The sequence below is a fragment of the Triticum aestivum genome, chromosome 5D, assembly GCF_018294505.1.
Source record: "Triticum aestivum cultivar Chinese Spring chromosome 5D, IWGSC CS RefSeq v2.1, whole genome shotgun sequence".
In the NCBI taxonomy this organism is placed as follows: Eukaryota; Viridiplantae; Streptophyta; class Magnoliopsida; order Poales; family Poaceae; genus Triticum; species Triticum aestivum.
The window spans coordinates 556,622,995-556,649,855 of NC_057808.1; the positions used below are offsets into that span (position 1 = coordinate 556,622,995).

The 26,861-nt window shown below is 47.3% G+C and overlaps 2 protein-coding genes and 1 pseudogene across 2 annotated transcripts; 2 read left to right on the forward strand and 1 right to left on the reverse strand.

Annotated features, from left to right (window-relative positions):
• Positions 1-11,535: 11,535 nt before the first annotated feature.
• On the forward strand, positions 11,536-13,862 carry LOC123126203 (FBD-associated F-box protein At2g26860-like). Its single transcript, XM_044546583.1, has 3 exons — positions 11,536-12,496; positions 12,583-12,729; positions 13,428-13,862. Exons 1-3 carry the CDS (start codon positions 11,585-11,587, stop codon positions 13,761-13,763), a joined length of 1,395 nt encoding a protein of 464 aa, XP_044402518.1. The 5' UTR covers positions 11,536-11,584; the 3' UTR covers positions 13,764-13,862.
• A 1,157-nt stretch (positions 13,863-15,019) lies between these two features.
• LOC123121215 (disease resistance protein RGA2-like) lies at positions 15,020-19,563 on the forward strand. Its single transcript, XM_044541127.1, has 6 exons — positions 15,020-15,047; positions 16,244-16,452; positions 16,799-16,869; positions 17,489-18,222; positions 19,208-19,307; positions 19,452-19,563. Exons 1-6 carry the CDS (start codon positions 15,020-15,022, stop codon positions 19,561-19,563), a joined length of 1,254 nt encoding a protein of 417 aa, XP_044397062.1.
• Positions 19,564-22,039: 2,476 nt separating this feature from the next.
• On the reverse strand, positions 22,040-24,873 carry LOC123126204 (uncharacterized; annotated as a pseudogene).
• Positions 24,874-26,861: the final 1,988 nt, after the last annotated feature.

Genomic DNA, 26,861 nt, shown 5'->3' on the forward strand with positions numbered 1-26,861 from the left:
GAAAGACGGGAAGTTGAGAGCACCCGCTGACGGGTCGCAGTGGAGAAAAATCGAGAGAAAGTACTGGGCTGAGTTTGCAGCTGACCCAAGGAACGTATGGTTTGGTTTAAGCGCGGATGGCATTAATCCTTTCGGGGAGCAGAGCAGCAATCACAGCACCTGGCCCGTGACTCTATGTATGTATAACCTTCCTCCTTGGATGTGCATGAAGCGGAAGTTCATTATGATGCCAGTTCTCATCCAAGGCCCTAAGCAACCCGGCAACGACATTGATGTGTACCTAAGGCCATTAGTTGAAGAACTTTTACAGCTGTGGAATGGAAACGGTGTACGTACGTGGGATGAGCACAAACAGGAGGAATTTAACCTGCACGCGTTGCTGTTTGTAACCATCAACGATTGGCCCGCTCTCAGTAACCTTTCAGGACAGACAAACAAGGGATACCACGCATGCACGCACTGTTTAGATGACACTGAAAGTATATACCTGGACAAATGCAGGAAGAATGTGTACCTGGGCCATCGTCGATTTCTTCCGACCAACCATCAATGTCGAAAGAAAGGCAAGCATTTCAAAGGCGAGGCAGATCACCGGAAGAAGCCCGCCATGCGTACCGGTGATCACGTACTTGCTATGGTCAATGATTTACACGTAATCTTTGGAAAGGGTCCCGGCGGACTAGCTGTTCCGAATGACGCTGAGGGACACGCACCCATGTGGAAGAAGAAATCTATATTTTGGGACCTACCCTACTGGAAAGAGCTAGAGGTCCGCTCTTCAATCGACGTGATGCACGTGACGAAGAACCTTTGCGTGAACCTGCTAGGCTTCTTGGGCGTGTATGGGAAGACAAAAGATACACCTGAGGCACGGGAGGACCTGCAACGTTTGCACGAAAAAGACGGCATGCCTCCGAAGCAGTATGAAGGTCCTGCCAGCTACGCTCTTACGAAAGAAGAGAAAGAAATCTTCTTTGAATGCCTGCTCAGTATGAAGGTCCCGACTGGCTTCTCGTCGAATATAAAGGGAATAATAAATATGCCAGAGAAAAAGTTCCAGAACCTAAAGTCTCATGACTGCCACGTGATTATGACGCAACTGCTTCCGGTTGCATTGAGGGGGCTTCTACCGGAAAACGTCCGATTAGCCATTGTGAAGCTATGTGCATTCCTCAATGCAATCTCTCAGAAGGTGATCGATCCAGAAATCATACCAAGGCTAAGGAGTGATGTGGCGCAATGTCTTGTCAGTTTCGAGCTGGTGTTCCCACCATCCTTCTTCAATATCATGACGCACGTCCTAGTTCATCTAGTCGACGAGATTGTCATTCTGGGGCCCGTATTTCTACACAATATGTTCCCCTTTGAGAGGTTCATGGGAGTCCTAAAGAAATATGTCCGTAACCGCGCTAGGCCAGAAGGAAGCATCTCCATGGGCCATCAAACAGAGGATGTCATTGGGTTTTGTGTTGACTTCATTCCTGGCCTTAAGAAGATAGGTCTCCCTAAATCGCGGTATGAGGGGAGACTGACTGGAAAAGGCACGCTTGGAGGGGACTCAATAATATGCAGGGACGGATATTCTTGGTCTCAAGCACACTACACAGTTCTACAGAACTCTACCTTGGTGACCCCGTATGTCGATGAACACAAGAACAGTCTGCGCTCCAAACACCCGGAGCAGTGTGACGACTGGATTACATGTGAACACATCAGGACTTTCAGCAGTTGGTTGGAAACACGTCTCAGAGGTGACACCACTGTTTGTGATGAGTTGTACTCGTTGTCCAGGGGACCATCTTCGACTGTATTGACTTACAAAGGATACGAGATAAATGGGAATACATTTTACACGATCGCCCAAGATCAAAAGAGCACCAACCAAAACAGCGGTGTCCGCTTTGATGCAGCAACCGAGAGGGGAAAGGACACATATTATGGTTACATAATGGACATATGGGAACTTGACTACGGACATGATTTTAAGGTCCCTTTGTTTAAGTGCAAATGGGTCAATCTGTCAGGAGGCGGGGTACAGGTAGACCCACAGTACGGAATGACAACAGTGGATCTGAACAATCTTGGGTACACTGACGAACCGTTCGTCCTAGCCAATGATGTGGCACAGGTTATCTATGTGAAGGACATGTCTACCAGACCGAGAAAAAGAAAAGATAAGGAAGCGAATACATCATACGATGAGCCAAAGCGCCACATAGTTCTTTCAGGAAAAAGGGACATTGTGGGAGTGGAGGGCAAGACAGACATGTCTGAAGATTATGAAAAGTTTCATGAAATTCCTCCCTTCAAAGTCAAGGCTGACCCAAGCATCCTGATAAACGATGAAGATTATCCATGGTTACGGCGCAATAAGCAAATGACACAAGCGAAGAAAAAGTGAAGACTTTCTCCCGCAACTATTATGATGATACCATGCCAACTTTGTAACAGACGAGTATGATACCATTGTCCGTTTTGTACACGAAGTGCATCTAGTTTTTGCCGTAACCCTCTCAACTTTCTTGCACATGCTATGTGGATGAAATGATGATACCATGCCAACTTTCAACCTTTTCAGAGTTCATTTGAAATGCTTTTCAATTTTAGGGTCTTATAGCTCAAAATAATTAGTAAATGCATGAAAAATAACAGGCCAAAAATTAAAAATTATGCCACCTACTGGGCCACCACGGCCTGAATACGATTAGAAACCCATCCATGGGCCAGGATTCAGGCCCGCAGAAGGCCCAGTAGGCCCACAGGCATGTACAGAGAGGTTAGGCCCGTAAGCCTGCTTTAGAGAGGAGCTCGACAGCTCAGGCGCACCGCACCTTATAAACAGGTGCGGCTCTCTCTCAGCTAGCGAGGTGGGACTAAACTCCCACCACCACGCCGCTGTGCAAGGCCATTGGTCCCGGTTGGTGGCACGAACCGGGACCAATTCCACCCTTTGGTCCCGGTTGGTGCCACGAACCGGTACTAATGAGGCTGTGGCCCCACGAGCACCTTTAGTACCGGTTCGTGGCACGAACCGGTACTAGAGTTTCTTACTAAGCAGTTTTTTAGTCCCACCTCGCTAGCTGAGAGGCACTAGGAGCGGTTTATAAGCCCTGAGTGCAGAGACGATGAAGAAGAGGCGCAATGCTCACCTTCACGTTGCTTAGCTTCAAGCCTTGAGGAATAAGGTAGACTGCATGGAGCTATGTGCAGTGCAGTCTACACTATTCCGAAAGGCTTGAAGCTAATCAACGAGCATTGCGCCTCTTTTTTATTTTTAATAACTTATTACAACTCCGGACTTCTTGTGTTACGACAAAATAAAATAAACTTTAATAAAATTTATGAAACTAAAATTAACAAAGTATTTTCTGTTCAAAACATTATAAGAAACCTCTAGTATTATTGAAACTAAAATCATATAAAATTGATGCAACTAAAATTATCGAAGTATTTTCTGTTCAAAATCATTAAAAGCAAAAAGAATTTTCATAAACAACTTTTTTTGATAGAAACTTTAATAGAAAAAAGAATTATCATAAAGTAAAATAAATAAGTAATTAGAAACAAAATAAAATAAAATAAATAAGTTTTTTGTTGTAAGTAGAAACAAAACAAAATAAATAAAGCAAAAAAGAAAACAAAAAAACTAAATTTAGCAAAAAGAATTTTCATAAAGAACTTTTTTTGATTGAAACTTTAATAGCAAAAAGAATTATCATAAAGTAAAATAAATAAGTAATTAGAAACAAAATAAAATAAAATAAATAAGTTTTTTGTTGTAAGTAGAAATAAAACAAAATAAAAAAAGCAAAAAAGAAAACAAAAAAACTAAATACAGCAAAAAAATTGTTGGGGCGCTGCCCGCTGGGCCTTCCAACCCTCAGGTTTGCAAATACAGGGCTAGAAGGCTCAACGGGCAGCGTGCCAAAGTTAGGCCCAGAAGCCTGCTATAGAGAGGAGTTCGAGACAGCAGCCGCGCCGGGGCTTTTAAACTGGTGCGGGCGCCCCTCGGCTAGCGATGTGGGACTAAACTTTTGGCCGCGACGCGGGCAGCAAGAAGCCTTTGGTCCCGGTTGGTGCCACCAACCGGGACTAAGGGGGGGCATGCGTACCGGTTCGTGGCACCAACCGGGACCAATGCCCCCCCTTTAGTCCCGGTTGGTGCCACCAACCGGGACCAAAGGCCGCCGGTTCCCGCCCTTTGGGCTGCTAACCGGCGGCCTTTGGTCCCGGTTGGTGACACCAACCGGGACTAAAGGGGGGCATTGGTCCCGGTTGGTGCCACGAACCGGGACCAATGCTCTCAGTATATAAGAAAACACTTAGCGTTTTTTAGATTTATCTCTGCATCACTTCCGCCGCCCCGACGACGTCGCCAGGCTGCCCGAGCTCGCCCCGTCGACGCGCAGCCGCCCCTTCCCCGAGCACGCCGCCGGCGGCCCGCCCCGACCACTCCGCGCGCCCCTGCCCCGACCATGTCGTCGTCGCCCCAGCTGCCCCGACCACGCCGCCATCGCCTCTGCCTCGCCCTGCCCCGACCACGAAGCCGACGCCTCTGCCCCTGCCCCGACCACGCCGCCGTCGCCTCTGCCCCTGCCCCGACGCGCCGCCGTCGCCTTGGTCAGGGTCGGCACTGCCCCCTTCCTCCCTGTCTTTTTATTGCATTTTTATATAAATGTATATATGTATGTATATATGTTCTCTGTGTATATATATGTTCATGTATATATGCAAAAGATAGATTTTTAGAAAAGTTAGGATTTTTTTCTGTTCATAGATTTTTTTGGTGATATTAATTATTGTAGAATATGCAAATGTTTGTATATTCATATGAACAATGCATTAGGCAAAACCTTTACTTTTTTCGAAATTTTCTATTTGAACATTTTTTTATGAATGAGAGGAAAAAGGAAAATAAGAAGAGGAAGAAAGGAGAAGAAGAGGAGAGGAAGAAGAGGAGAAATAAATAAGAAGAGGAAAAAAGAAGAGAAAGAAGAGGAGAAGAAGAAAGGAATAGAAGAGAAGAAGAAAAAATAGAAATCTATTCCTTTCTTCTTCTCCTCTTTTTTTTCTCCTCTTTTTTCTTCGATCTTCTCCTCTATTCCTTTCTTCTTCTCCTCTTTTTGTTTCTTCTTCGTTTTCTTATGTTTTATCGGGTCTGTCGTCGTCGATATACCCCTCTCCCGATAACTTCAACACGAGGGGGTGGTCGATATACCCCCTCCCCGATAATATTATTTTCCCATGTACGTTCATTGTCGTTGTCGATATAACCCCCTCCCGATAACTTCAACACGTGGGGGGGTCGATATACCCCCTCCCCGATAACATTATTTTCCCATGTATGTATGTCGTCGTTGTCAATATATATAACTCCCTCCCAGATAACTTCGACATGATGGACGGTCGATATTTGTACCCCCTCTCGACCGTGATAACTTATACCACAGGAGCACCCCCCCCCCCCGGCCCTCTCGCTCGACCAAAACTCTTGAGGACACCCAAACCCTAGAAAAAAGCGATGTCGGTCTCCTACCCCCTCCCGCCGCGCCCCTACCCTTGAAGCGTTGCCGAGGCCACCCCAAACCCGGAATAAGCTAGGTCTACGTTTGCACTAATATATCCACCTGCTGCCATGTTTGTGTAATAATTGCCATGTTGTAATATTTGCAGAAACAATGGAGCACGGACGAGACGAGCAAGCAGAAGAGGTGTTGGGGGACATAATCTTAGCCGGAGGTGATATCTTGTCGTATCTTAACGACAATGATGGTCTGGAAGAACAGGGTGAAGAAGCAGGCTACGGTGATCGAAGAGTGGAGGAGGAAAGACATGATTATGATGGCTCCGGTGACCCAATGCTGGTGCAAGAAGGAGCCCGTGGTGACGGCTCCGGTGACCGAACAGAGTCCGGCCAGGTAAATATATTAGTTAAGCCTGTGCTGACTAGCTAATTGATGCATTCATTGTTTTGGTATGTACACATATTAATTAACACTCGTCTTTCTTCTTTTTTCTAGCCCTCCGGATCGAGCACAACTTCGGTAAAGAGACGAGGCCCGAAGAGAAAGTTGCGCTCGGATGAAAGGTTTGAGATCACAGCAATCGCGCGCGACGGCCAACCGATTGAACCCATCCGGACAAAGGATGCATTTGCTGCTCAGTGCGGGGTTCTAGTTAGGGACAAGATCCCGATCAGCATCCACCAATGGTATAAGCCTAAGAAGGAAGACCCTGAGGTGTCTTATGTCAATGATATGCAGAAAGATGATCTTTGGACTGAGCTGAAGGCAAATTTCACCCTACCGCCAGAGGAGGATCCGGAGAAGCCAGTTAAAGAGCAATTAATCAAGTCTCATGCTCTTAAGAAGATGGCAGACCTATTCAGGAGGTGGAAGAATGAGCTGAAAACGTTTGTCGACAAAGAAGAGACACCAGAATTCATCGGCCGGTATGAGAAGATCAGAGATCACTGGCCCGCATTTGTGGCCCACAAGACATCGGAAAAGAGTAAGAAGATGTCAGCGACAAACAAGAAGAATGCTGCGAAGAAGAAGCTTCACCATCGCACGGGGTCAGGTGGCTACCTCAAAGCCCGGCCTAAGTGGGCCAAGGCTGAGAATGATCTGCTTGAAAAAGGGATCGAACCACAGACAATGAACTGGACAGACCGTTGCCGGACTTGGTTCTTCGGGGCTGGCGGAACCTTGGACCCTGTATCAGGGAGGTGCGTTTGGACGAACGAGCTTTTGAGAATACCAGTCAAGAAGATTCAGCAATATATCGATGCAGCGCAGGAAGGGACGTTCGTTCCAGACAGAGAGAACGACGAGCTCACAATGGCCCTCGGGAATCCTGAGCACCCTGGACGGACACGAGGCACGCCAGGCTCCGTTCCGTGGAAGGCTGGTTTTCCGGACGCGGGCGGTTACAAAAGCCAGGAGAGGAGGAAAAAAGTGGAGCAGATCCAAATTCAGAAGCTGCACGAAAGGGTTCAAGCGCTAGAGGAACGAGACGGCAATCGACATGCCGAAACTACCCCCGAAGCTACACCGCCATCTCAGCGGAGAAGCAGCGTGGCTTCCACCGAGCTGCTTCAGCCGGAGCATGTCTTGACGGCTCCTGCTAGCTACCCCGTGGATGCTATCACGGAGTCTCAACATTGCCACCTTATGGCGCAATGGCAGAACTTCAAAGTCAAGGCGGCTGTTGGCTCTGTTTTACCTCCTGAACCCGGCGCAACCTACCACTGCCGGCCGATTCCAGAAGGATATGCTAGGGTGATGGTGGGTGGAATAACAGAGGGATTTGAGGACCTCCAGCTTGACCACCCTACCGGTGAAGGGGAGACTCGGCTGGGTTCTGCTCTGAAGACTCCATGCCTATGGCGGAAGGAGCTCATCAACCTTCCGAACTGGACGGCTCCGGCGAGTAAGGGCACTCCGCCCTCCCTCCTCCGGCGAGTGATCAGGGCACTCAGCCTCCTTCTCCGGCGCGTGGCGGCACTCCGCCTCCTCCTCCGCCTCCTCCTCCGGTGAGTGATCAGGGCACTCAGCCTCCTTCTCCGGCGCGTGGCGGCACTCCGCCTCCTTCTCCGCCTGCGCCGGCGTGCCAGAGCAGCCAGCCTCCTCCTTCTCCGCCTCGTCAGCAAGGGCGGAAGAGACCCGCCGCCGCTCCGGCTGCTCCGGCGCGTCGTAGTCCTTCTCCTCCGCCTCGTAAGCAAGGAAAGAAGACAGCCGCAGCCGCTCCGTCTGCTCTGCCGGCGTCTAGCAGTACAGCTGCCAGAGGCGGGAGGCAATACAGATTCGGTCCTTCTCTGAAGACTCCAGAGAAGTTACCATACGAGAGGACCGAGGAGGAAACCAGGAAGATCGTGCGAGCCGAAGTGACAAACTTCTTTGAAGGGGTGAAAGCAAAGAAACATCCACCTCCGGAGGAGAAGGTAGATCCGGTGAAAGCAAAGCGCACTCTGGCTGCCCTGACAAAACCACCAAAGTCTCCGCCGAGAGGCAACTATGAGCGCATTCTTGCAAAGACATATGCCGAAGCGGAGCGGTCGGGAAGTACTGTCAGTGATCAAAGGTTAAAAGAACGACGAGCTGGGAAAAAAATTGCCCAGCTCGGCGAACAAGCGAACCAATCGTGCCCCCCGCTCAAGGTGTCAAAAGACATCGTCGCTAATGATCCGAGGATGGTGGCCGGTTATAGCAATCTTGGAGATTACCTGCCCGACGATGTACATTATGAAATCATGGAGGTGGACGAACACAAATACCATTACGGGAAGCCTCTCGTCAAAGATGAAAGATCTCTAACAACGATGATGCGAAGATTACATGATTGGTACATGAAAACCTGCAGAGAGTCTGATGGGATGAATACTTTGACGCTGAGAGTTAAACCGGAGCATGACCTCGTTGGAATTGAACTGCTGAATGTTCCATTTGAGGATTTCTTCCAGTTTTACAATCAAAAGGCCCTCGATAAAACAACGATCACTTGCTACTGTCTGTAAGTAGTACTACTTCTGTCATTAAGTCTCTCTATATAGGTCAGCTCTTTCATTGCATGTATTTATAATTATCCTCACTATATTATGCAGATTGAAGATCGCCGAATTGAAGAAAAGACAAATCGGTGATATTGGGTTCATTAACACAAATCTCATAGATGCATATACGGTTGAAAAACATGCCAAAGAAGCCGAGGCCAACTTGCTACGATCGTTGGTATTAAATCAAAACAAAGATATAATACTCTTTCCTTACAACTTCAAGTGAGTGTTACTGTCTTGTGCATATTCGGTTTCCCTTATTAGTCCAGGTTATGGTAATGTAATTGATGACTTATGCATGCATGCGCAGCTTCCACTATATTCTCCTAGAGATTAAGCTTGAGCAGGGAGTAGTAACCGTCTTAGACTCGAGACGAAAAGATCCCCAGGACTATGCGAACATGACTCAAATGCTCGAGAAGTAAGTTAAATCGATCATTATCCACCATATCAGCAACTTTGTTCATTTCCTGATATCAAGTAATTGTTTTCTTTGTCTGGCAGGGTTTGGAGAAAATTCACCACAAAAGCTCCGGGACTGCCGAAGAAGCTGCAATTTAAACACCCGAAAGTAAGTACTATAGTAGCATGTTCCGCGCATCTCCTAGTGATTCAAGCGCTAGTTTCATCAATACCATTTAGCATGCTTGCTTATCAGTTTGATTGACCTCTATTTCTTGTAAAGTGGTTGTGGCAGGAACCGGGAATAATTACTGTGGATACTACGTTTGCGAGTCCATCCGCTACACGACCTGTGAGCGGGGCTACTCTGACGAACAATATGAAGTGCGTAAGCAATAATATTCACAATTTTATTTTATTACCATCATTTGTGTTGAGTTTCATTTATTCATATATATATGTATTGACCCCCTTCTTCAAATTAGATGTTTCGGAAGCGGGATGAACTCCTAGCACCAGATCGTATGCGAGCAATTCAAGAGGAATTGGCGGCATTCTTCCTTGACCACGTGATCGCTGAAAACGGAGAATACTATGTGGACCCTGTGTTCTTACAATTTAATTAGGAGATTGTATTGTAAGAGATAATTATTGTATATATGTAGCCGGTAGTGTCGGATAGATATACGAGAACTTGTTGTTCGACCAATCTCTCGGAGAAGGAGAGGTGGTCGATATCACTTCTCTCTGTATGCATATGTTCATGACGATCTTCTGTTTCCTTCATTTGATTACTAGCTAGCGTGTCTAGTCCTCTCCATACGTATATAGTACGTAGCGTCGACCAAGCACGGAGATAAGAGAGGACACTTCTCTCTATTAATTAGCTAGCTAACACAATATATGAAACACCTAAATTAACCCCCCAAACCCCCCCCCCCCCTTTCAAAAAAAACAAAAACCCCAGCCCCTGAAATGCTGACGCGTGGATGCCTATTGGTCCCGGTTGGTGACACCAACCGGGACATAAGGCCCTGCCTATTGGTCCCGGTTGGTGGCACCAACCGGGACCAAAGGCCCCCCTGCCTGGGCTGGCAGCAGCGGCCACGTGGAGGACCTTCTGTCCCGGTTCGTGTAAGAACCGGGACTAAAGGGTTAGGACTTTAGTAACGACCCTTTAGTCCCGGTTCGAAAACCGGGACAAAAGGCCCTTACAAACCGGGGTAAAAGCCCCTTTTCCTACTAGTGGACGACCAAGATCCTCCACCAGCCACGGACGCCTACAACTACGCCGGCGACCGGAAGGGGAAAGGCCCGGCGAGGAAGTGGTGAAGACGCTCCTCCTCCTATGTTCATTATCGTTTTTTAGTTGTTGAAGTGAAGAACTTGTCCGGCGATGAACTCCGAAGATCTTTTGGATGATGTACAATTCATTGATGTGCATTTGGTTGACAGTTTGATGTCAATTTCATTGTGCGTTTTTCTTTTTTTTTCGAAAGTCATTGTGCGCTGTTTGATCACGTAGAGTAGCTCTACGTTGCATGTCTAATACCGATATAGGGTGTTGGATATGAGGTACGCGGATGTGGAGAGAGAAACTTGAGGCATGGCCGAGCAGGGCTCGCGGACGCGGGCATTTGAGAGGTCGGGTTTGCTATCCGTGGCTGTAGACACTGGCTGTAGACGCTCTAAACGAGTAACAAAATAGCTAAGCTAGCTACTGCATGAGACAATATAGCATCACGTGGAGGGAGGACAGATACACACTCGTGTGAACACGATGCAGGAGAGTATAGCATGAAAAGAATCAAACGATGGAGCACAAAGGATCCTACACGTGCAAACACACAGGCACGGCCCAAGCGAATGTACATATCTCTGTTTTGTTCTTAAAGCATTTGTATAGGTGGGTTTTATGAGACATTTCTTTAGTTGGAATCGTTGTGTTTTTATTCAATCGCTGCAAACTCCGAAGCTACCACGGAGTCCATGCACCAAGATGACAACTGGAATCAAGTCTTACAAAGTTTTTTCACGCAACCTTTCCCGGCCAATACACGTGCTACACTATTTCGCACCCAGCCCACCATAAAATTTGAGCTTCAATAACTAGTGAATGTTCGGTGAAGGATGGCATTTGCGAACGATTTTCATGATGGTTTTAGGTATAGGAGGGTTGCAATTTTTTCGGACTAGCATGGTAATTGCTTCCTAGAGATTGCGTCTTGGAGTTTCTTCTCTGTGACCATCCGCCCGTTAGTATTACCGTAAAATATTTGTACCGGTGGGTTTTGTCAGGTAGTTATAGTGGCTGTACAGTATTTGCAAAAAATTCCAATAAAAATGAAGTCTCGGCAAAAAAAAATCTCTAAGTCTCGGCAAGAAAAAATCTCCTGGGGGAAAGTGACAGCACGGCACGAGGCTTATTCTTCTCCTTACTACTCGTTCCCACCGTGGAGAGATCCGATCCAATCCAATAGTTCGACGATACAATCCAGCACCAAATCGAGCTAACCACGCAATCTCAGCGACTAGCAGCCGCGTCCTCCGAGCAGGGCGCCAAGGTCGCATCTCAGGATTCTAGGGTTTCAATCAGTTAACTAATCAATAGGGCTCTGGATTCCGGCCATGGAGTCGCTGCCGCGCAAGCTCAACATCGACAGAGACGAGGACAGAATCAGCGCGCTCCCTGACGAACTCCTCCTCGAAATCATTGAGCGCCTTGACCTGCCTGAGGCGGTCCGCACCGGCGCAGTCTCGGCGCGGTGGCATCACCTCCCCTACCGGCTCTCCCGCCTGCACCTCGACGTTGGCCACTTCCAAGGCGCCACGCCGTCCGAGGTCATGGACGCGTTCACGAGCGCTGCGCAGACGCTGTTGTCTGTGGTTCCTTTGGACGAGTGCGACTGCGAAAGTGACGCCCTCAAGACCCTCATCCTCACCTTCTACGTGTCATCTCCTCACCTGAGCTCCATAGGCCGCACCATCGAGGACCTTCTGAGCTACGGCGATACCGAATGCCTTGAGTTTTGCATATTCCCGCCGCCATCCCTGCTGCTCGCCCCACTGCTTGCTGAGTTCGGGAAGCAGTTCATGTCCTTCTCCCGTGCCTACCCGGTTGCCTTCCAGTGTCTCACGAGGCTTACACTCAAGAACCTTGTGTTTGGACATTCCGATGTCACCGACCTCATTAGCGCTTGCAATGAGCTCAAGCACCTCACCCTGAGTTCCTGCAGACTGGTTGATGAGCAGTCGGCATTCAAGATTGATACCCCGTGCTCAGGGCTTGAGAAGCTTGACTTCATCCGTTTTCGTTGCGAACGGATCGAACTCATCTCCGTCCCCAAGCTCACGACAGTGGTGTGCCGTTCTTGGCGCTACGAGAACCCTCTGGTGCACTTCGGCGATGTTCCCAAGCTTCGCCGAGTGAACCTCGGTTATTATGCCAATGCATGGCACGCGCCACTCATGTTGAGCGACTGCCTTCCAAGGAGTTCCGGGAATCTGTCGAAACTGAAACTCAATTTTTTTTGCCAAACGGTAAATTTAATTCTGACCATTTACATATCATCTGCTCTTCTTCTTTACCAAGTTCAGCTGTGTATCTTGTGTCCTTCATGTTACAGATTTGGGTTCAGCCGGAGCAGCCGAAGCATCTGACTGCCATATTCAGAAACCTGGCCAATGTCTATCTTTCTGGTATCTTCCCTGAGTGTGATCTGAGCTGGACCCTGTTTATCCTGCAAGCTGCACCTGCCCTGCAGAATTTCAAAGTATGGATATGACTCTTTCTAGAAATGGCATGTTACTTGAATATTCAGCATTAACAATATAGCAGGAAGTTGATCTGATTTTCAATCACTCACCAAATCTAGTCTACCACAAAAGATAAAAGTAGTGCGTACAGTATCTTCCTGTATTGTACCTCGTCTTAGAGTTGTCCAAAATTCTCTCCTTGCTTTTTTGGCAAGGAGGAAAGATACACATACCTTTTCATTAAAATTACTTGTTACAAAGTATTGATTGAAAGAAACAAATAAACACGTGAGCAACAAAGCAGGATTATATAGCTGTAGTTTCGTAGGAATCCCTGAAACATATTTGTGTGTCTTCCTTTACCTAGGATTCAGTTCATGCAAATTCATCCAAAAACCCTACAGGGGGGCCTAGATTTAAAATATATTTTTGAACCTTAGATTTCAAATATTAGTATTGAGTGTGTTGAAGTTAGCTATCCACGTGGACAGGGACCATGACTTAGTTTCGAGATCTGATGTGTTTCAACTTTCAACTTTAGCCTACCCCAACTTGGTAGTGCAAGGCTTTATTGTTGTTGTAGTAGTACTGAGTGTGTTGCAACTTTTTAAATGGCAAAGATATTCTTAATTGCAATTGTTGTTACATTGTCCTGCATGGGTGTGGAAAGTTTACTTAAACATGTTTTATGTAATTTTTTTGTCCATGCATGAAGTTATCCCGAACTAAACATGCATGCGTGAAAAAGCCTGACGATGCTGCTAAGAAGACAAATGTGGTCTGGGAGCCATCGAAGGATTTGAAGCATCTGAACTTGAAGTTGCTCATGATGTTTGGGTTCGAGGAAGAGGTCAAGGTGACAAACTATATAAGGCTAGTCCTGGAACATGCTGTGGGGTTGAAGAGAATCGAGCTTCATGGTGAGGACCCATGCAAGGAGTGCAATGCCATTGACCCGGTGAGATCCCAGGTGGATGAAGCTAGCATGCACCGGATTAAGGAGCAACTCGTACTTGAATCCTCCTCAGCCACGAAGATAATAATTTGTTGATCAGTATGGTAAAAATGATAATAATCTCATAAAACAAGTGCTCACACTTCTGCTAGACTGATGATGGCGTCCAATGAGTCATAATTTTCGTGTAGTCGTTCTTGGCAAAAAAAAACTGTAGAATTGTGGTTTCTGTAACCCTAGTCTTCAATGTTGATGCTTTCTGCAATTCACTCGTTCTTCGTGTAATTGACATCAACTATTAGTTGAAATAGCCTTATTGGTGGAGCTCTGACTTTTCATCATTTAGGTTATATATTATTCCCATGATTGCTTTTATACTTGCCGTATTATGGATACACAAATCTGAAGGGTTGTACAATCTTACAGAGAGTCTTGCAAGGACTCAATTGGCTAGTATATTAGGTACTATCCAGATGGTGATATTATACTTTTAGATCCACTTGACAAGTGTGGGTCAATTCTTTATAGAGATGGTGAGTCAATGGAGGCTTCCTTACTCTTGAATCTGAAGCCATTTGTGCTACCACACTACCGGAACAGGGCTCGATGCCGACGGCCCCTGTCGGCCTACTCCAGGCTATGCCGACAGCCAGGTCCAGGCCGTCGGTGTACAACAGTCGCCGGGCTATCCCCAGCTATGCCGACGGCCCCCGTCGGCACAGAAAAGCCGTCGGTTTAGCCCAGCCTACGCCTATAGTTGTTGTCGGCATACACAGGCCGTCGGCATAGCTGCGGGCCCGGCGACCCCGCTCGTGACGGGCGGCTAACCGCGTCGGAACTATGCCGACAGCGGAGACGGGCGGCCGTCGGCATAGATACGGGTGCCATGTCATCGATCCGAAGAGCACCGACCAGGACCCTATGCCGTCGGCATATCTGTGCCGACGGTCTGACAAGACTACGCTGACGTCATCTACGCCGACGGGCCTATGCCGATGGCAGCCGTCCGCTTAGATTTACGCCGACGGGAAGAAGCCTATGCCGACGGCCCTTGGCCATCGGCATAAGCCGTTGATCCGGTAGTGCCAGGATGCACAGGACTGAGTAGTAGCCATTCCAAGAAGGCTCTTCCCTTCCACAGCCTGTTGCAACTCCTGATGTGAAGCCCTACTTCCAGCAAATCAGCCTCTAATGGCGGATCCAGTGACCATGCTAGGCATGAAAGCCATAGGATGGGTCACAGCGCCTATCATCTCTGAGCTTTTCAAGAAATGCGTCAACTATACCTTAGATTTCACGCATGAGAGAAGTTAGGACAGCTTGGTCCGAAAGTTTTGCTGCTCGAGCGAGCTATGGAGGTATTCGAGGAGTTCCCCAACAGGTCTCGTGTTTTTTTTAGAAAAGGAGGAATACCCTCGGCCTCTGCATCTGGACGATGCATACGGCCAATTTATTAATTATTAACACAAGACTTTACAAAGTCGTACAACAGTAAGACCAAAGCCACCATCTTCGCAACCTCTGTCGCTACTCCTATCTAACTGATGAAGGGGCGCTGATGGTCTGGGCCTAATACCAAACAGGCCTTGCAGCCAAACCTAACATCTAAGACGTGAGGTCCCAACCAGGACGCCTGCCGGGTATGGGCACCCACCAGTCCGGCGTGCTCCTCAACCAGGACGCCTGCCGGGTATGAGGCCGCCACAGCCACTCGCCAAATATCCATCTTCAGAGCTATACTGTTGCATCGGCCTTGCCCGGTCTCGCTGCAGCCGACGCCACCACGACGCCAAACAGCGTCGACCTCCTGCGCGTGTCCGTCACCACACATCTGACGCCAAGCCTCCGCTGCTCCATGCCGCCAAGAGCCGCCGCCAAAAATATGTAGAACGAAACACCGCTCCACCGAAAGGGAGGCAGCACACCCCCACCCCTCACCTGCAGACCCTTCCATCCGATCCCAATGTCCTTGGCGTCGCCTCCAGGAAGGTTACGGTGCACGGGGCGCCACCGACGCCCGATCCGCATCGGATCTTGGGCTTTCACCCGAACATGGGTCAGAGTGGAGAGATGGTGCCCTCAGCAGCGCCCCAAAGGAGGAAAGCGGCACCAAAAAGCGGCGTCGCCGCTGCTGGCCAGCCAAGGCGGCCAAGGTTTCCCCCGGACACCGATCTGCTCCACCAGAACACACCGCCGAATCGGGGACTGGGAAGGGATGCATGGAAGGGAAGGAGGCAATACCTCCAGATCTGGCACGCCTGCGGTTCGCCGTCCTCACGGCCGAACCCTCAGGCACGCAGCACGCCACGCCAGCAGGGGCCGCCGCCCTGGATCCGATGGCCTCCGCGAAGAAGAAGCGCCGAACACCCCGCCGCCACCTTCCCCGGCGCCCGCGCGGGCTTTCCCGGCGGTCATCTCCGGTGGCGGCGAGGGGGGTGGGGAGGTGGGGGAGGCGGCGGGGGAAAACCCTAGACTCCCCTGAGTCGCCCTAGGGGCGACGCGAGGGACGGGAGGAAGGGACGGGAGGGACGGGATGCGGATCTTCTGTTTTGCCTTCTTGATGTTGTCATTATATTGGTCTCGTGTGGAGCAGCTCTTCAATGATCTTGAGAATGCTTTCTATGAAGCCGAAGACATCTTGGATGACATTGAGTATCATTGTCTCGAGAAAAAGATGCAAGATGACAAGTTCAAATCAGATAGCAGCGTGCCTCTACGTAAGAGGTGTTGGCTGAAGAAACTCCTGCCCAAGGCCAAGGGCTCCCAACCTAAAAAAATAAGGTTTGTCCTTATTGTCTACGTGTTTCGGTTTCTCACATGTTCTGAAATATTGTGGTGCTACATATCTGATAGGTCACATGATAAGAAATGGCCCTTTTTGTCTACGTGTTTCGGTTTCTCACATGTTCTGAAACATTGTGGCGCTACATATTTGAACTTTTGAAGACGATTCAACTGCAGTCGAATAGTTTTGTAGACAGGATCCTTTCCTAGTTATGTTAAGATGATGCAGTCCTCATCAACATGGGCAAAAGCAATCATCATCAGTTACTACTACTTCGCCTTCAATTATAGACACAATTTTCCAAGCCTGTGCCCGGTAACTTTGACTTTTTCTAGTAATTGTTTAGGTAGTGCGGGGGGCGTTTTGGCTCCCGGGAGCATCTGCTTGCTCCCGGATGAACAGTAACTCAAGAAAGTGGTAAAATGTTTTCAAAATATTCTGATTTTTGTGTGGATATTCTTGTTAGTGTCGTAACCATGCTTGACAATATTCATGCGAAACGGAGCTGTAGCATTTCGTCGGTAAAAATATATTTGGGTTGACATTTTGGGGTAACATTTGGTGTTTTAATTTGTCTTTTTTGCGTAGGCCAAAATATTTCACCCTTTTGCCTAAAACTTTCTCGGTAGCATTTGGATGTGACTATGAATACATAAAAAATTGTGGGGATTTTTTTTAATATTTCAAAAATTATTTTTCGCGCACAGCCCGGGAGCCAAATTAGATTTCCGCATATTTGTGGCACAATTCACTCTTCTAGCAAACCATGCCACGCTTGTTTTACACACAAACCCTTGCTAAGGGTGACTTAGAAATTCTGACCCTTTTTATATGTTTACGCTTTATTTTTTGCTGCAGTCCCCATAAAAGTCCTATTGTTTGTTGACACTGCACCCTTTGATTTTGTTTTGCAGGCTACTGGTATGTGAAAGAAGGATTTGAAAGAAAGCTTAGATAAGATAAACGATATTATAACCAATGCATTCAAATTTGTAGAACATATCAACTTATCAACCATGATTAATTTCAATTGAAGCCAAGCTGCTCCTGCCAGTTCAGAAGGCGCAGTCACTACGGGGACCCCTCCGCCAATAGTATTCGGGCGAGATAAAGAGCGTGACAAGAACACGGAAATGCTTCATGAGAAGGAAGCTGCTGATCAGCCAAATACCAACAGTGGTTTATGTTATTCTGTAATTGGTATTCATGGCATTGGCGGGTCTGGGAAATCTACCCTTGCACATTTAGTTTATGCCCATGAGAAGGACCAGCAAGAAAAAAAGGGCGACTATTTTGACCTTGTTATGATGGTTCATGTTTCTCAGAATTTTAGCGTGGGTGACATTTTTAAGGAAATATTTGAGGTAGCTACAGGAAATTCGTGCCCTCAACTCAATAACCTTAACACCCTACAAGATAAGTTGGAGGAGAAATTGCATGGAAAACGATTTCTCTTGGTTCTAGATGATGTCTTGTGCGATATTAGGGATGAGAGGCAGCATGGGTACCTGCGGCAGATATTTTCTCCGCTGAAGGCTAGAGAAGTAGGAAGCAAGATTCTGGTGACTAGTAGAATTGAAGATGCATTACTAGTTTTGGGTGCTAAAAAACTGAGATGTGTTCCCATATCTGACTTGGATGATGATGTCTTCTATAAGTTGTTGATGCACTATGCACTTGAAGGAGCAATTCTAGATGATCATGTTCGAAGAAGACTGAATGTGGTTGGGGCTGACATTGCAAAAAATTTGAAAGGGTTGCCTCTATCAGGTATGAGACCTGATGCTGAGTTTTGGAGAATAGCTAGAAATGATAAGTTTGTCGCCGGGACCATGGGAGCTCTATGGTGGAGCTACAAACATCTCGATCAGCATGCTAGGCGATGATTTGCTTATTGCAGTATTTCCCCTGAAAAACATCACCTCCAGAGTGATGAATTAGTTGAACTGTGGGTGGCAAAGGGCTTATAAGAAGTACTAATGAAGAGGAGGAAATGGGAGATATCGATCGAGAATACTTCTATGAACTAGTGTCAACCTCATTTCTGCACCAAGGAGGGAAGGACCAAAATGGAAAGGACTACTTTTTAATGCATGATATGCTGCATGATTTAGTAGGGATGGTCGCCAGAAGTAATTGCTTTTGAGTCGAGAATGGCAGCGGCTAGGGAAAACAATTTTGGACAGGAGAAGTTCCTCGAGATGTTCGACATCTTTATATTTACCAATATAGTGGAGCATTCATGACCAGAAAGATCCTTGAATTAAAAAAAATTGTGGACTCTCATGATTTATAATGCTGGTTGGGGTTCGGCAATCGAGGAAGTCATCAAGATTATATTCAAGGTTCTGCTGATACTGCGGGTACTGGCCATAAATTTGACTTTAGTTATGCTCTCAGTCCCTGAATCTGTTGTCAGTTAAAGCATCTTCGCCATCTTAGCTTCGGGACAGAAACATCAAGCTTGGTGATTTTACGAAGAACACTAACCAAGCTTTACCATATCCAGCTGCTACATTTTGGTGGTGGTGTAAGTTTAGACTCTTCCACTGCTAGCCTCACCAACTTCTTTCACATATCCTTCTTCTTCACATATCGCGGGTAAGGTAAAGCAACTAAGGGACCTAAACAAGCTTCGCAGCAGCCTGTGTATCAATGGTCTTGAAAATGTTGAGAGCAATGAGCAAGCTGTTGAAGCCAATCTATCAGCCAAAGAACGACTCACGGAACTCACACTGAACTGGGATGGTGACAGTTGCTATCCAGAAGTTGAAGCAGAGGTACTTGAGGGCCTTTGTCCTCCCATATGGCTTGAAAGTTGAAACACTATGTCTCTCGTACTACAAAGGTTCGAGGTATCCAAATTGGATGGTGGGTAAGCAGAGCGGCGGCCCAAAGGACCTACAGGAACTCGAGTTCTCGGAATGCAGCCAACTCGGACCTGCTCCTAAACTCTAGGGTTTCATTCATCTGCGTTCACTCTGGCTATGGGGCTGCAGCTGGGACAGCTTACCAAGTAATATGGAGAACCTCATGTCGATCAAGAAACTGACGGTTGACCATTGCTTGAACATCCGCTGGCTTCTTGATAGAATCGAGGAAATATCTTAAATCTGATTGGAATCGAAAATGCATCTTCAATGTCTGGTGGGAATATAGTCAATAATCAGGAGTCTGGGGCAAGCTAAAAATAATTGTACAAATAACGAGCAGGTAGAATATGCTCGAATTTGATATGTGGAAAAAGTACTTATTAGTGTGAACTTTACATTACAGTGGGTAATATATTTGAATACTGCTTTTAAAATCAAAAAACCTTGTGGTAAGTAGGCATTGCCTTCTTAATTTGTCTACTGTCAATACTAGCATCTAACTGAGCATGTGAATATGGAGTCATTTGCTCCAGCTCCACCCATGCGGTCAATAATTATGGAGTTTCTGGATATGGCAGTATGCTGTGTATGTGAAGTGCAGAGTGCAGACTCTGAAATGTTCTTGGATGGGCATGTACTCTTCCTGTCTATCTCTGTCACAATGCTATGTATGTATATGGGCTGTTTTAATATAGGTTGCACCAAACATCAAGTGCGTGCTACCCCGTTCTCCCGCCGGCCATCTAAATAATTTGCACCCTGTCCAGTCAGTTGTACACAACTTTTGAATGCCTACCACAAGGTTTCCCGAAGTTTTTTTTCGACAAAGGGTGAATTTTATTGGCTCAAAAGAAGCATCAAGAGGATACAATATAATGAACATACACCCGGCCTCTGCATAACTAGGATGCACACAGCCAACCCAACACAAACGCTAAAACACACCAACGACTAGCAAAGTCATAAGACCAAAAGCTATGAATAGGTGTGAAAAGGAAAAAAGAAATAAAAAAGCCCCAAAGCGATCAGATCAGTGAACGACAAACTAGAACTGCGACCATATCCGCACCAACCATTGACACCACATTGACGACGAGGATCTTCAACAACAACGCCTTCAAGAAGGAAGCGACACTCAAGCGCCGCCGTCGCCGGATCCAACCAAAAAGGCTAGAATCAAAGTTTTCACCCTGAAGAAACAGTCTGAACGTATCCGAGCAATGCCTCCAACAAGGTCACGATGTAAAAAAAACATCGCCATTGCCAGGGATGACCACTCGGGTCTGACCTAGGCTTTCGCCCCGGAGCTCGAGACCGGGTGCTCGCAGCACCACCATCAAAGTCACACATGTGTTGTCGCCGCCGCTTTTCCACAATCCAAGCAGCTGCAATTTAACCGCTGCCACTCCAACAACATTCCTTTGCGTCAAGTCATTGTCCATAATTTGTACCTCACCACCGAAAGTCATTCACCGGATCAAGAGATAAAAACTCCCGAATTCACTTTGATGACCCCCGATGTCGTGGATCCATAGAAAATCATTCATCGCATCTGATACACCTTGCCGTCAACGCTTCAAGATCTCCAATCGCATCCGCCATGACTTCCTCCATCTTCATCGATGCCTTGGGAATCTTAACTTAGACATGTCCCATGACTCCGATAAGAAAACGAAGCTTCGCGGCACGCCCTCTTGAAACCGTGTTGGCTGATAATGTGAGCGCGCGCGACCCGAATCTTTCCGATGTAGGTATCAAGGGGCGACATACGCCAATCCGTATAAATATCTGACATGGAAGATCGGAGAAATCATGTCACCTCGGCTTGTAGTACTCCCAAGCGGTGGCACCACACCCGAGACTAGTTTGTACGTCGATCGGGAGGTGCCGAACCACGGAAGAGGATCACCAATAGCACACCCTGCAGTGCACGGTGTCAGCACCGAGGTGTGATGCGCCGGAAGGCTAGCCGGTCGCTCATCTTCTCCACGCTCTTGTGCTCAGCCCAGGCACAACATGCATGCGCATGTGCATGACCCTGGTAGTGGAGCGACATACATCCAGCCCAATATTGGCAGATGCGTTGGTTGCTTGGCATGCACGAGGCGTGGACTTGAGAGATCTTGCCGAACACATCTTGCTCGACGTAGCCGATCCATGGAGACAATTGCAGATCCAAAGGTCGGCGTCCTGCCAGATCGGGAGGCTATTGGCGACCAGATCGCGATGCCGCCCAAGTAGGACAGTCGCAGCCAGATCGGCAGACCTGGGATATAGAACGACGACGGCCAGATTGGAAGACCATCAGACTAGAGAAAGAAAAAAGACGAGCGGACATGCCCCGCCGCCGCCGTCCGCCGTGGTACGGCGTCCTCCGGCGGCGGCGTGGTGAACGGGGAGCTGGGGACGGGCCTTCTAAGGTCCCGGCGGCGGCGCCTCCGGAGTCGCCCTAAGCGACCCGGGAGGCAGTTATGGAATAATCCCGGCGACAAGGTTTCCCGAAGTAAGTCACATTCTGGAAATAGATCGACAAAAGAATTTGAATGAAGTACAAGATGCAATTATCTACAGCGCCGCAGTCAACCTCGCTTACATTGCCTTAGCTGCTTCAGCAGTGTTACACAAATTTGGAAGGGGGTCTATTACCACAAGGTTTCCTAAGAAGTGAAGAATTTGAGCGATGCCCCAAGCAGGTGAACAAATCAGCATACAAAAGGCAAGTACTGAAAAGAAAAGGATGCATCCAGACACCGCAGTAGACACAATATAGCTACACTGCAAGGTCCAGATCAATCAAGTATTCTCAGGCTATTAGTACCTAGAAATTTAAATAACTACTGGGCCCACCACATGCAGAATCATCACTGCAACAGCAGCGAGCGTTATGAGACGACGTAGCATTCCTTGACAATACCCGTCAGCACATTATTAATATCTCCACGGTTGAGGAGGATCCATGTGTGACTCGCTCCTTGACCCGGCGCCTGCAAGCTTCATTCACCTGGGATCTCGTCGGGTCAGTGGCATCGCATTTCTCACATGGGTGTACACCATACATCTCGATTCTCTTCAATCCCACAGCTCGCTCCATGACTAGCCTTATGTAGTTTGTCACCTTGTCTTCCTCCTCGAACCCGGACATCAGCAGCGACTTCAAGTTCAGGTGCTTCAAATTCTTGGATGGGTCCCACACCACATTGGTCTTCTCGGCACTGTCCTCGACCGTTCTGAGACATGCATACCGTTCTCGGCACAACTTCATGCATGGATGATCGACATAGAAAGTAAACAATACATGGTACAATTAAACTCGCAACCAACCCATGCATGCAGGAAAGCATATATATAGCAACAATTGCAGTTAAACATCTTTGCCATTTAAAATTTTGCAACAAGATCAATACTACCATCTAGGTAAGTTTAGGCCCCTCCAAAGCTTTTGAAAGAATGTGCATGAACTAAATCCTGCATGAAAGTGATGCACATGAATATGCTTCCAGGATTCCTATGCAATCATAGTCCCCTCTACAAAATTCAATGGAGCAACGAAACCTCCGCTTGCATTGCCTCCGTAGTTATATACAATTATAATGTGGCGTTCTGTACGCACTACTTCTAACACAGTTTCATGAGAAGTGAAAACCAGATCGATTCCCTGGCATACGTTGTTAATGTTGAATATTCTGGAAGCATGTCATGCTAGAAGGGAGTCACATCCAGGCTAAGATGTGGATTAAATTTAAAGAAGGTAAAGTAACCACCATACTTTGAAAATCTGCAGCGCAGGTGCAGCTTCGAGGAAAAATAGGGTCCAGTTCAGATCACACTCAGGAAAGATAGCTGGAAGTTCCACACACGTCAGGTTTTTTAACATAGCAGTGAGGTGCTTTGGATGTTCCGGCTTAATCCAAATCTGCAGCAAGAACACAATAGAGACATCTAACATTTAGTAGAGAAGGAGAAGAAGAGTGTACGATATTTAGAAGCATGTGAAACTCATCCAGAATGAATAGAAATTGACTAACCATTTGGCAGCAAAAGTTAAGATTGAGTATAGACAGGTTCTTGGCACTACTTGACAGACACTCGCTCAGTGAGAATGGCGCCTGCCACGTCATGGCATGAGAACTGAAGGTCACATGGCGAAGCTCTGGGACGTAGCCGAAGCTCACCGGAGGGTTCCTCCAGCGCCATGATTCGCACCACACTTGCCTGAGCTTGGGGACAGAGACAAGCTCGACCCGCATGCATACAAAGCAGAACAAGACGAGCCCCTGGAGCCCAGAGCACGGCGTGTCGATCTTGACCGTGGAGTGCTCCTCTACCAGTGTGCAGAATCTAAGGGTGAGGTGAGGTGCTTGAGGTTATCGCAAGCCCTAATGATGTCGGCCACATCGGTGTCTCCGAACACAAGTTGTGTGAGAATTAGCGCGGTGAGCCACCGGAACGCAACTGGGCAGGCACAGGAGAAGGACATGAACTCCTTCGCGGACTGGGTACGCACCCCGCCATCTTCTTTCGCACATGTCGAGTGTATGTAAAACTCAAGACATTCAGTCTCACCGCGGGTGACAACGTCCTCGACGGCACGGCCTATGGATCTCAGGTGAGGGTCCGACTCAGGGAAGAAGACGAGGAGCAGGGTCTTGATGGCGCGCATGCACTCGGCCGGAGCCGGAGGAGACAGCAGCCTGCACATCGCGGCCGTGAACGCCTCCATGATCACGACCGGATCAGTCGCTCCGCCGAAGTGGCGGACGTCGAGGTGCAGGCGCGAGAGCCGGTGGGGGAGGTGCCGCCACCGCGTGGAGACTGCGCCTGCGCGGGCCGCGTCCCGCAGGTCGAGGCGCTCGAGGATTCCGAGGAGGAAGTCGTCGGTGAGCGCACTGATTCTGTCCTCGTCTGGGTCATTGATGTTGAGCTTGTTCGGCGGCGGTGGCGGGATTCGGAGGGCGGTTGAAACCTTAGCTAGAAGCAGAACCAATCGCTTGTATGCGGCCCGGAGGGACGGCTTCCTGCTCCGTGGCCGGGGCTCCTCCGGCGCTCCGCTCCCCACCTCCAATGTGCGGCCCGTGGATCTGGACGGAACAGGGGAAGCCAGCTCCGCCGCGCAGCCATGTCGGTGCATCTGATTTCCCTCCGGCCGGGGCGCTGCCGCAAGTCGCGCTTTGATCCACTACCTCCGTCGCGCGGCCAGGTCTAACATCTGACAAATATTTTGTTGTTTGTGGGCAGAGAAATATGTGGATCTGAAAATAGCAGACAATATATAGCAGCCGGTGCATGCAGTCTTGGGCTCTTGGGTAAGCAAGCACGAAGGATTTTGCATGTCCACTCCTCCTTATGCGCTCCAGTTCTGAAAGCCGTTTTACAAAACAGCAGCATAACCAATGCAACATGCCCGGCGATGGGGGTTTTACATTTTTCTTTTCCGAAGCATCCCATTGTCCCCCGATCTACTCGTGCGGGTGCAATCTGGAGGATGTTAAATATAATCTTGATGTTTTCTGTACCTGCATATTTATTTTCTGCATGAGTTAGAGTCATGTAGGGCCAACTAGCAAACCTCGTCTACAGCTTTGTACTATATATTGGCAAGTGTAGACAATTGCTAAGATAAACAGTGTAAGCTAGTGTAATCGTATAAATTGCTAGGTGGCAAAAAAATCACGACATAGTCTATCACTCGAATGCATGCATGGTGTATATGGGCCAACGGAAGTTGACCGTATGGGCTGTATCAGAATGTTAAATATTGAGCGGACGGAAGCTTGAAGTAAAATGGGCTGGTTGAAACCAGATGGGCTGATTGAAGCCAGATGGGCTGGTCGAATCTGTAAACTTAGTAAACAGAAAATGGTTTTAAAAAGAAAAACTCAACCATATAGTCTGGAAGTAAAAAACAAAACAGGTTGCAAATACACACATATTATTTTTTGGTCCAGCCTAAATTCAACTAATTACTATGAATGAAAAATTACGTAGTAAATCAAGAATATAATTTAATACGTAGAAGAGAATTAAAACAGAGCAAACCTCTTTAAATTTGAATGTAAGTACAAACGACGAACAACTCTTTGACACACTGTACTCCTTGTAATGACCATATATACTCCATGCCCATCCTCTTTTTAATAACAAAATTAATTAGTATCCATGCTTATGGGCAAAGGCAACTGAATAATTGCTATCTAGATCCTTGAAAAATGCAAAAAGAGCGATTTTTTTTCAGATTCTAAATCTTTGCTTGCTACACTCCACTAAGCAGCTCTCCCTTGGGCTGATAGGGTGAACCTAAGATTTATTGTCAGTCGCTTCTTCTTTCTCGTGTCTGATCTCTATTCTCTGTGGCACGCTTTCGGCAGGTCCCCCACTTGTGGCGTCTAACGCATAGAGCATCTAAGGCAGTACCACGGTAGTGCGAGGCGTCTTCGCTACATTTCTCATAGGTTCGCCTCCTGAACACCGATGATCGAGCACTGGAAGACCTATTACTACGCACCGCCCCCTCTGATGATCAACTCATAAATCAGAAAGATACATACATATAACAATTACACATGTCAAAATCCAGAAAAGAATTGGGTCAAGCACAAGTTTTCACCAGTCCTCATCTACTTCTCTCTCGTGAACTTTCCCACAAGTCCCCCACTCGTCGCGTGTAGCACGTAAAGCATCTAGAGCAGTACCGCGATAATGCAAGACGTGCTGGGTGCAGTGAGCACTCACCTCACGGACCGATACCTTTTCGGCAATGCTTGCAGATTCGCTTCCGAGCACCGACGATCGAGCACCGAAAAACTTACTACTATGCACCGTTATAATCCAATTTGTCTTGTTTTGCTGAGAGCTGATCAGATGTTCAAATGATATAAAAATTGGAGTGAATCTACCTCTGAAACATCTTGTACAATGTACATCTTTCTAGTTATGTATATGTAATTATAAAGACACCACTATGAAGATATTTTGTATGCCATACACTATACAGATCTATACCAAGATATTTAAGGATACACATATACAAATACATCATTAAAGCACTGTCACCATGCATGTAATCCAAGTAAACATGTATTTTCCCGTTTTTTATTTTCTCGTATTTAATTGAGTTCGGTTTAAATATGTTTTAAGATGTATGTTTGAAAAAACAAAGTTTATTACATAAACAATTTGAATTGCCCACAATATAATATCTATGATCGTGATTTGGCCAAATACGAACAAATAAGTACTAAAGTTTAGTATAAATAGCTATAACAATCTCACATAATAAAGTTCAAAAAAGAATCGGGTTAGGCACAAGTCTTTTTAATCTTAAATGTAAATAAATTTCAGATTTCAAGGGGCGATGAACTTCTTCACCAGGTCTCATCTATTTCTCCCTCGCGCGCTTTCTCGCACGTCTCCCACTTGTGCCATCTAGCGCGTAGAGTATCTAGGGCAGTACCGTGGTAGTGTGAGGCGTGCTTGCTACCGATACAGCGAGCAGTCACCTCACGGACCAGTACCTTTTCGGCACTGCTCGCAGATTCG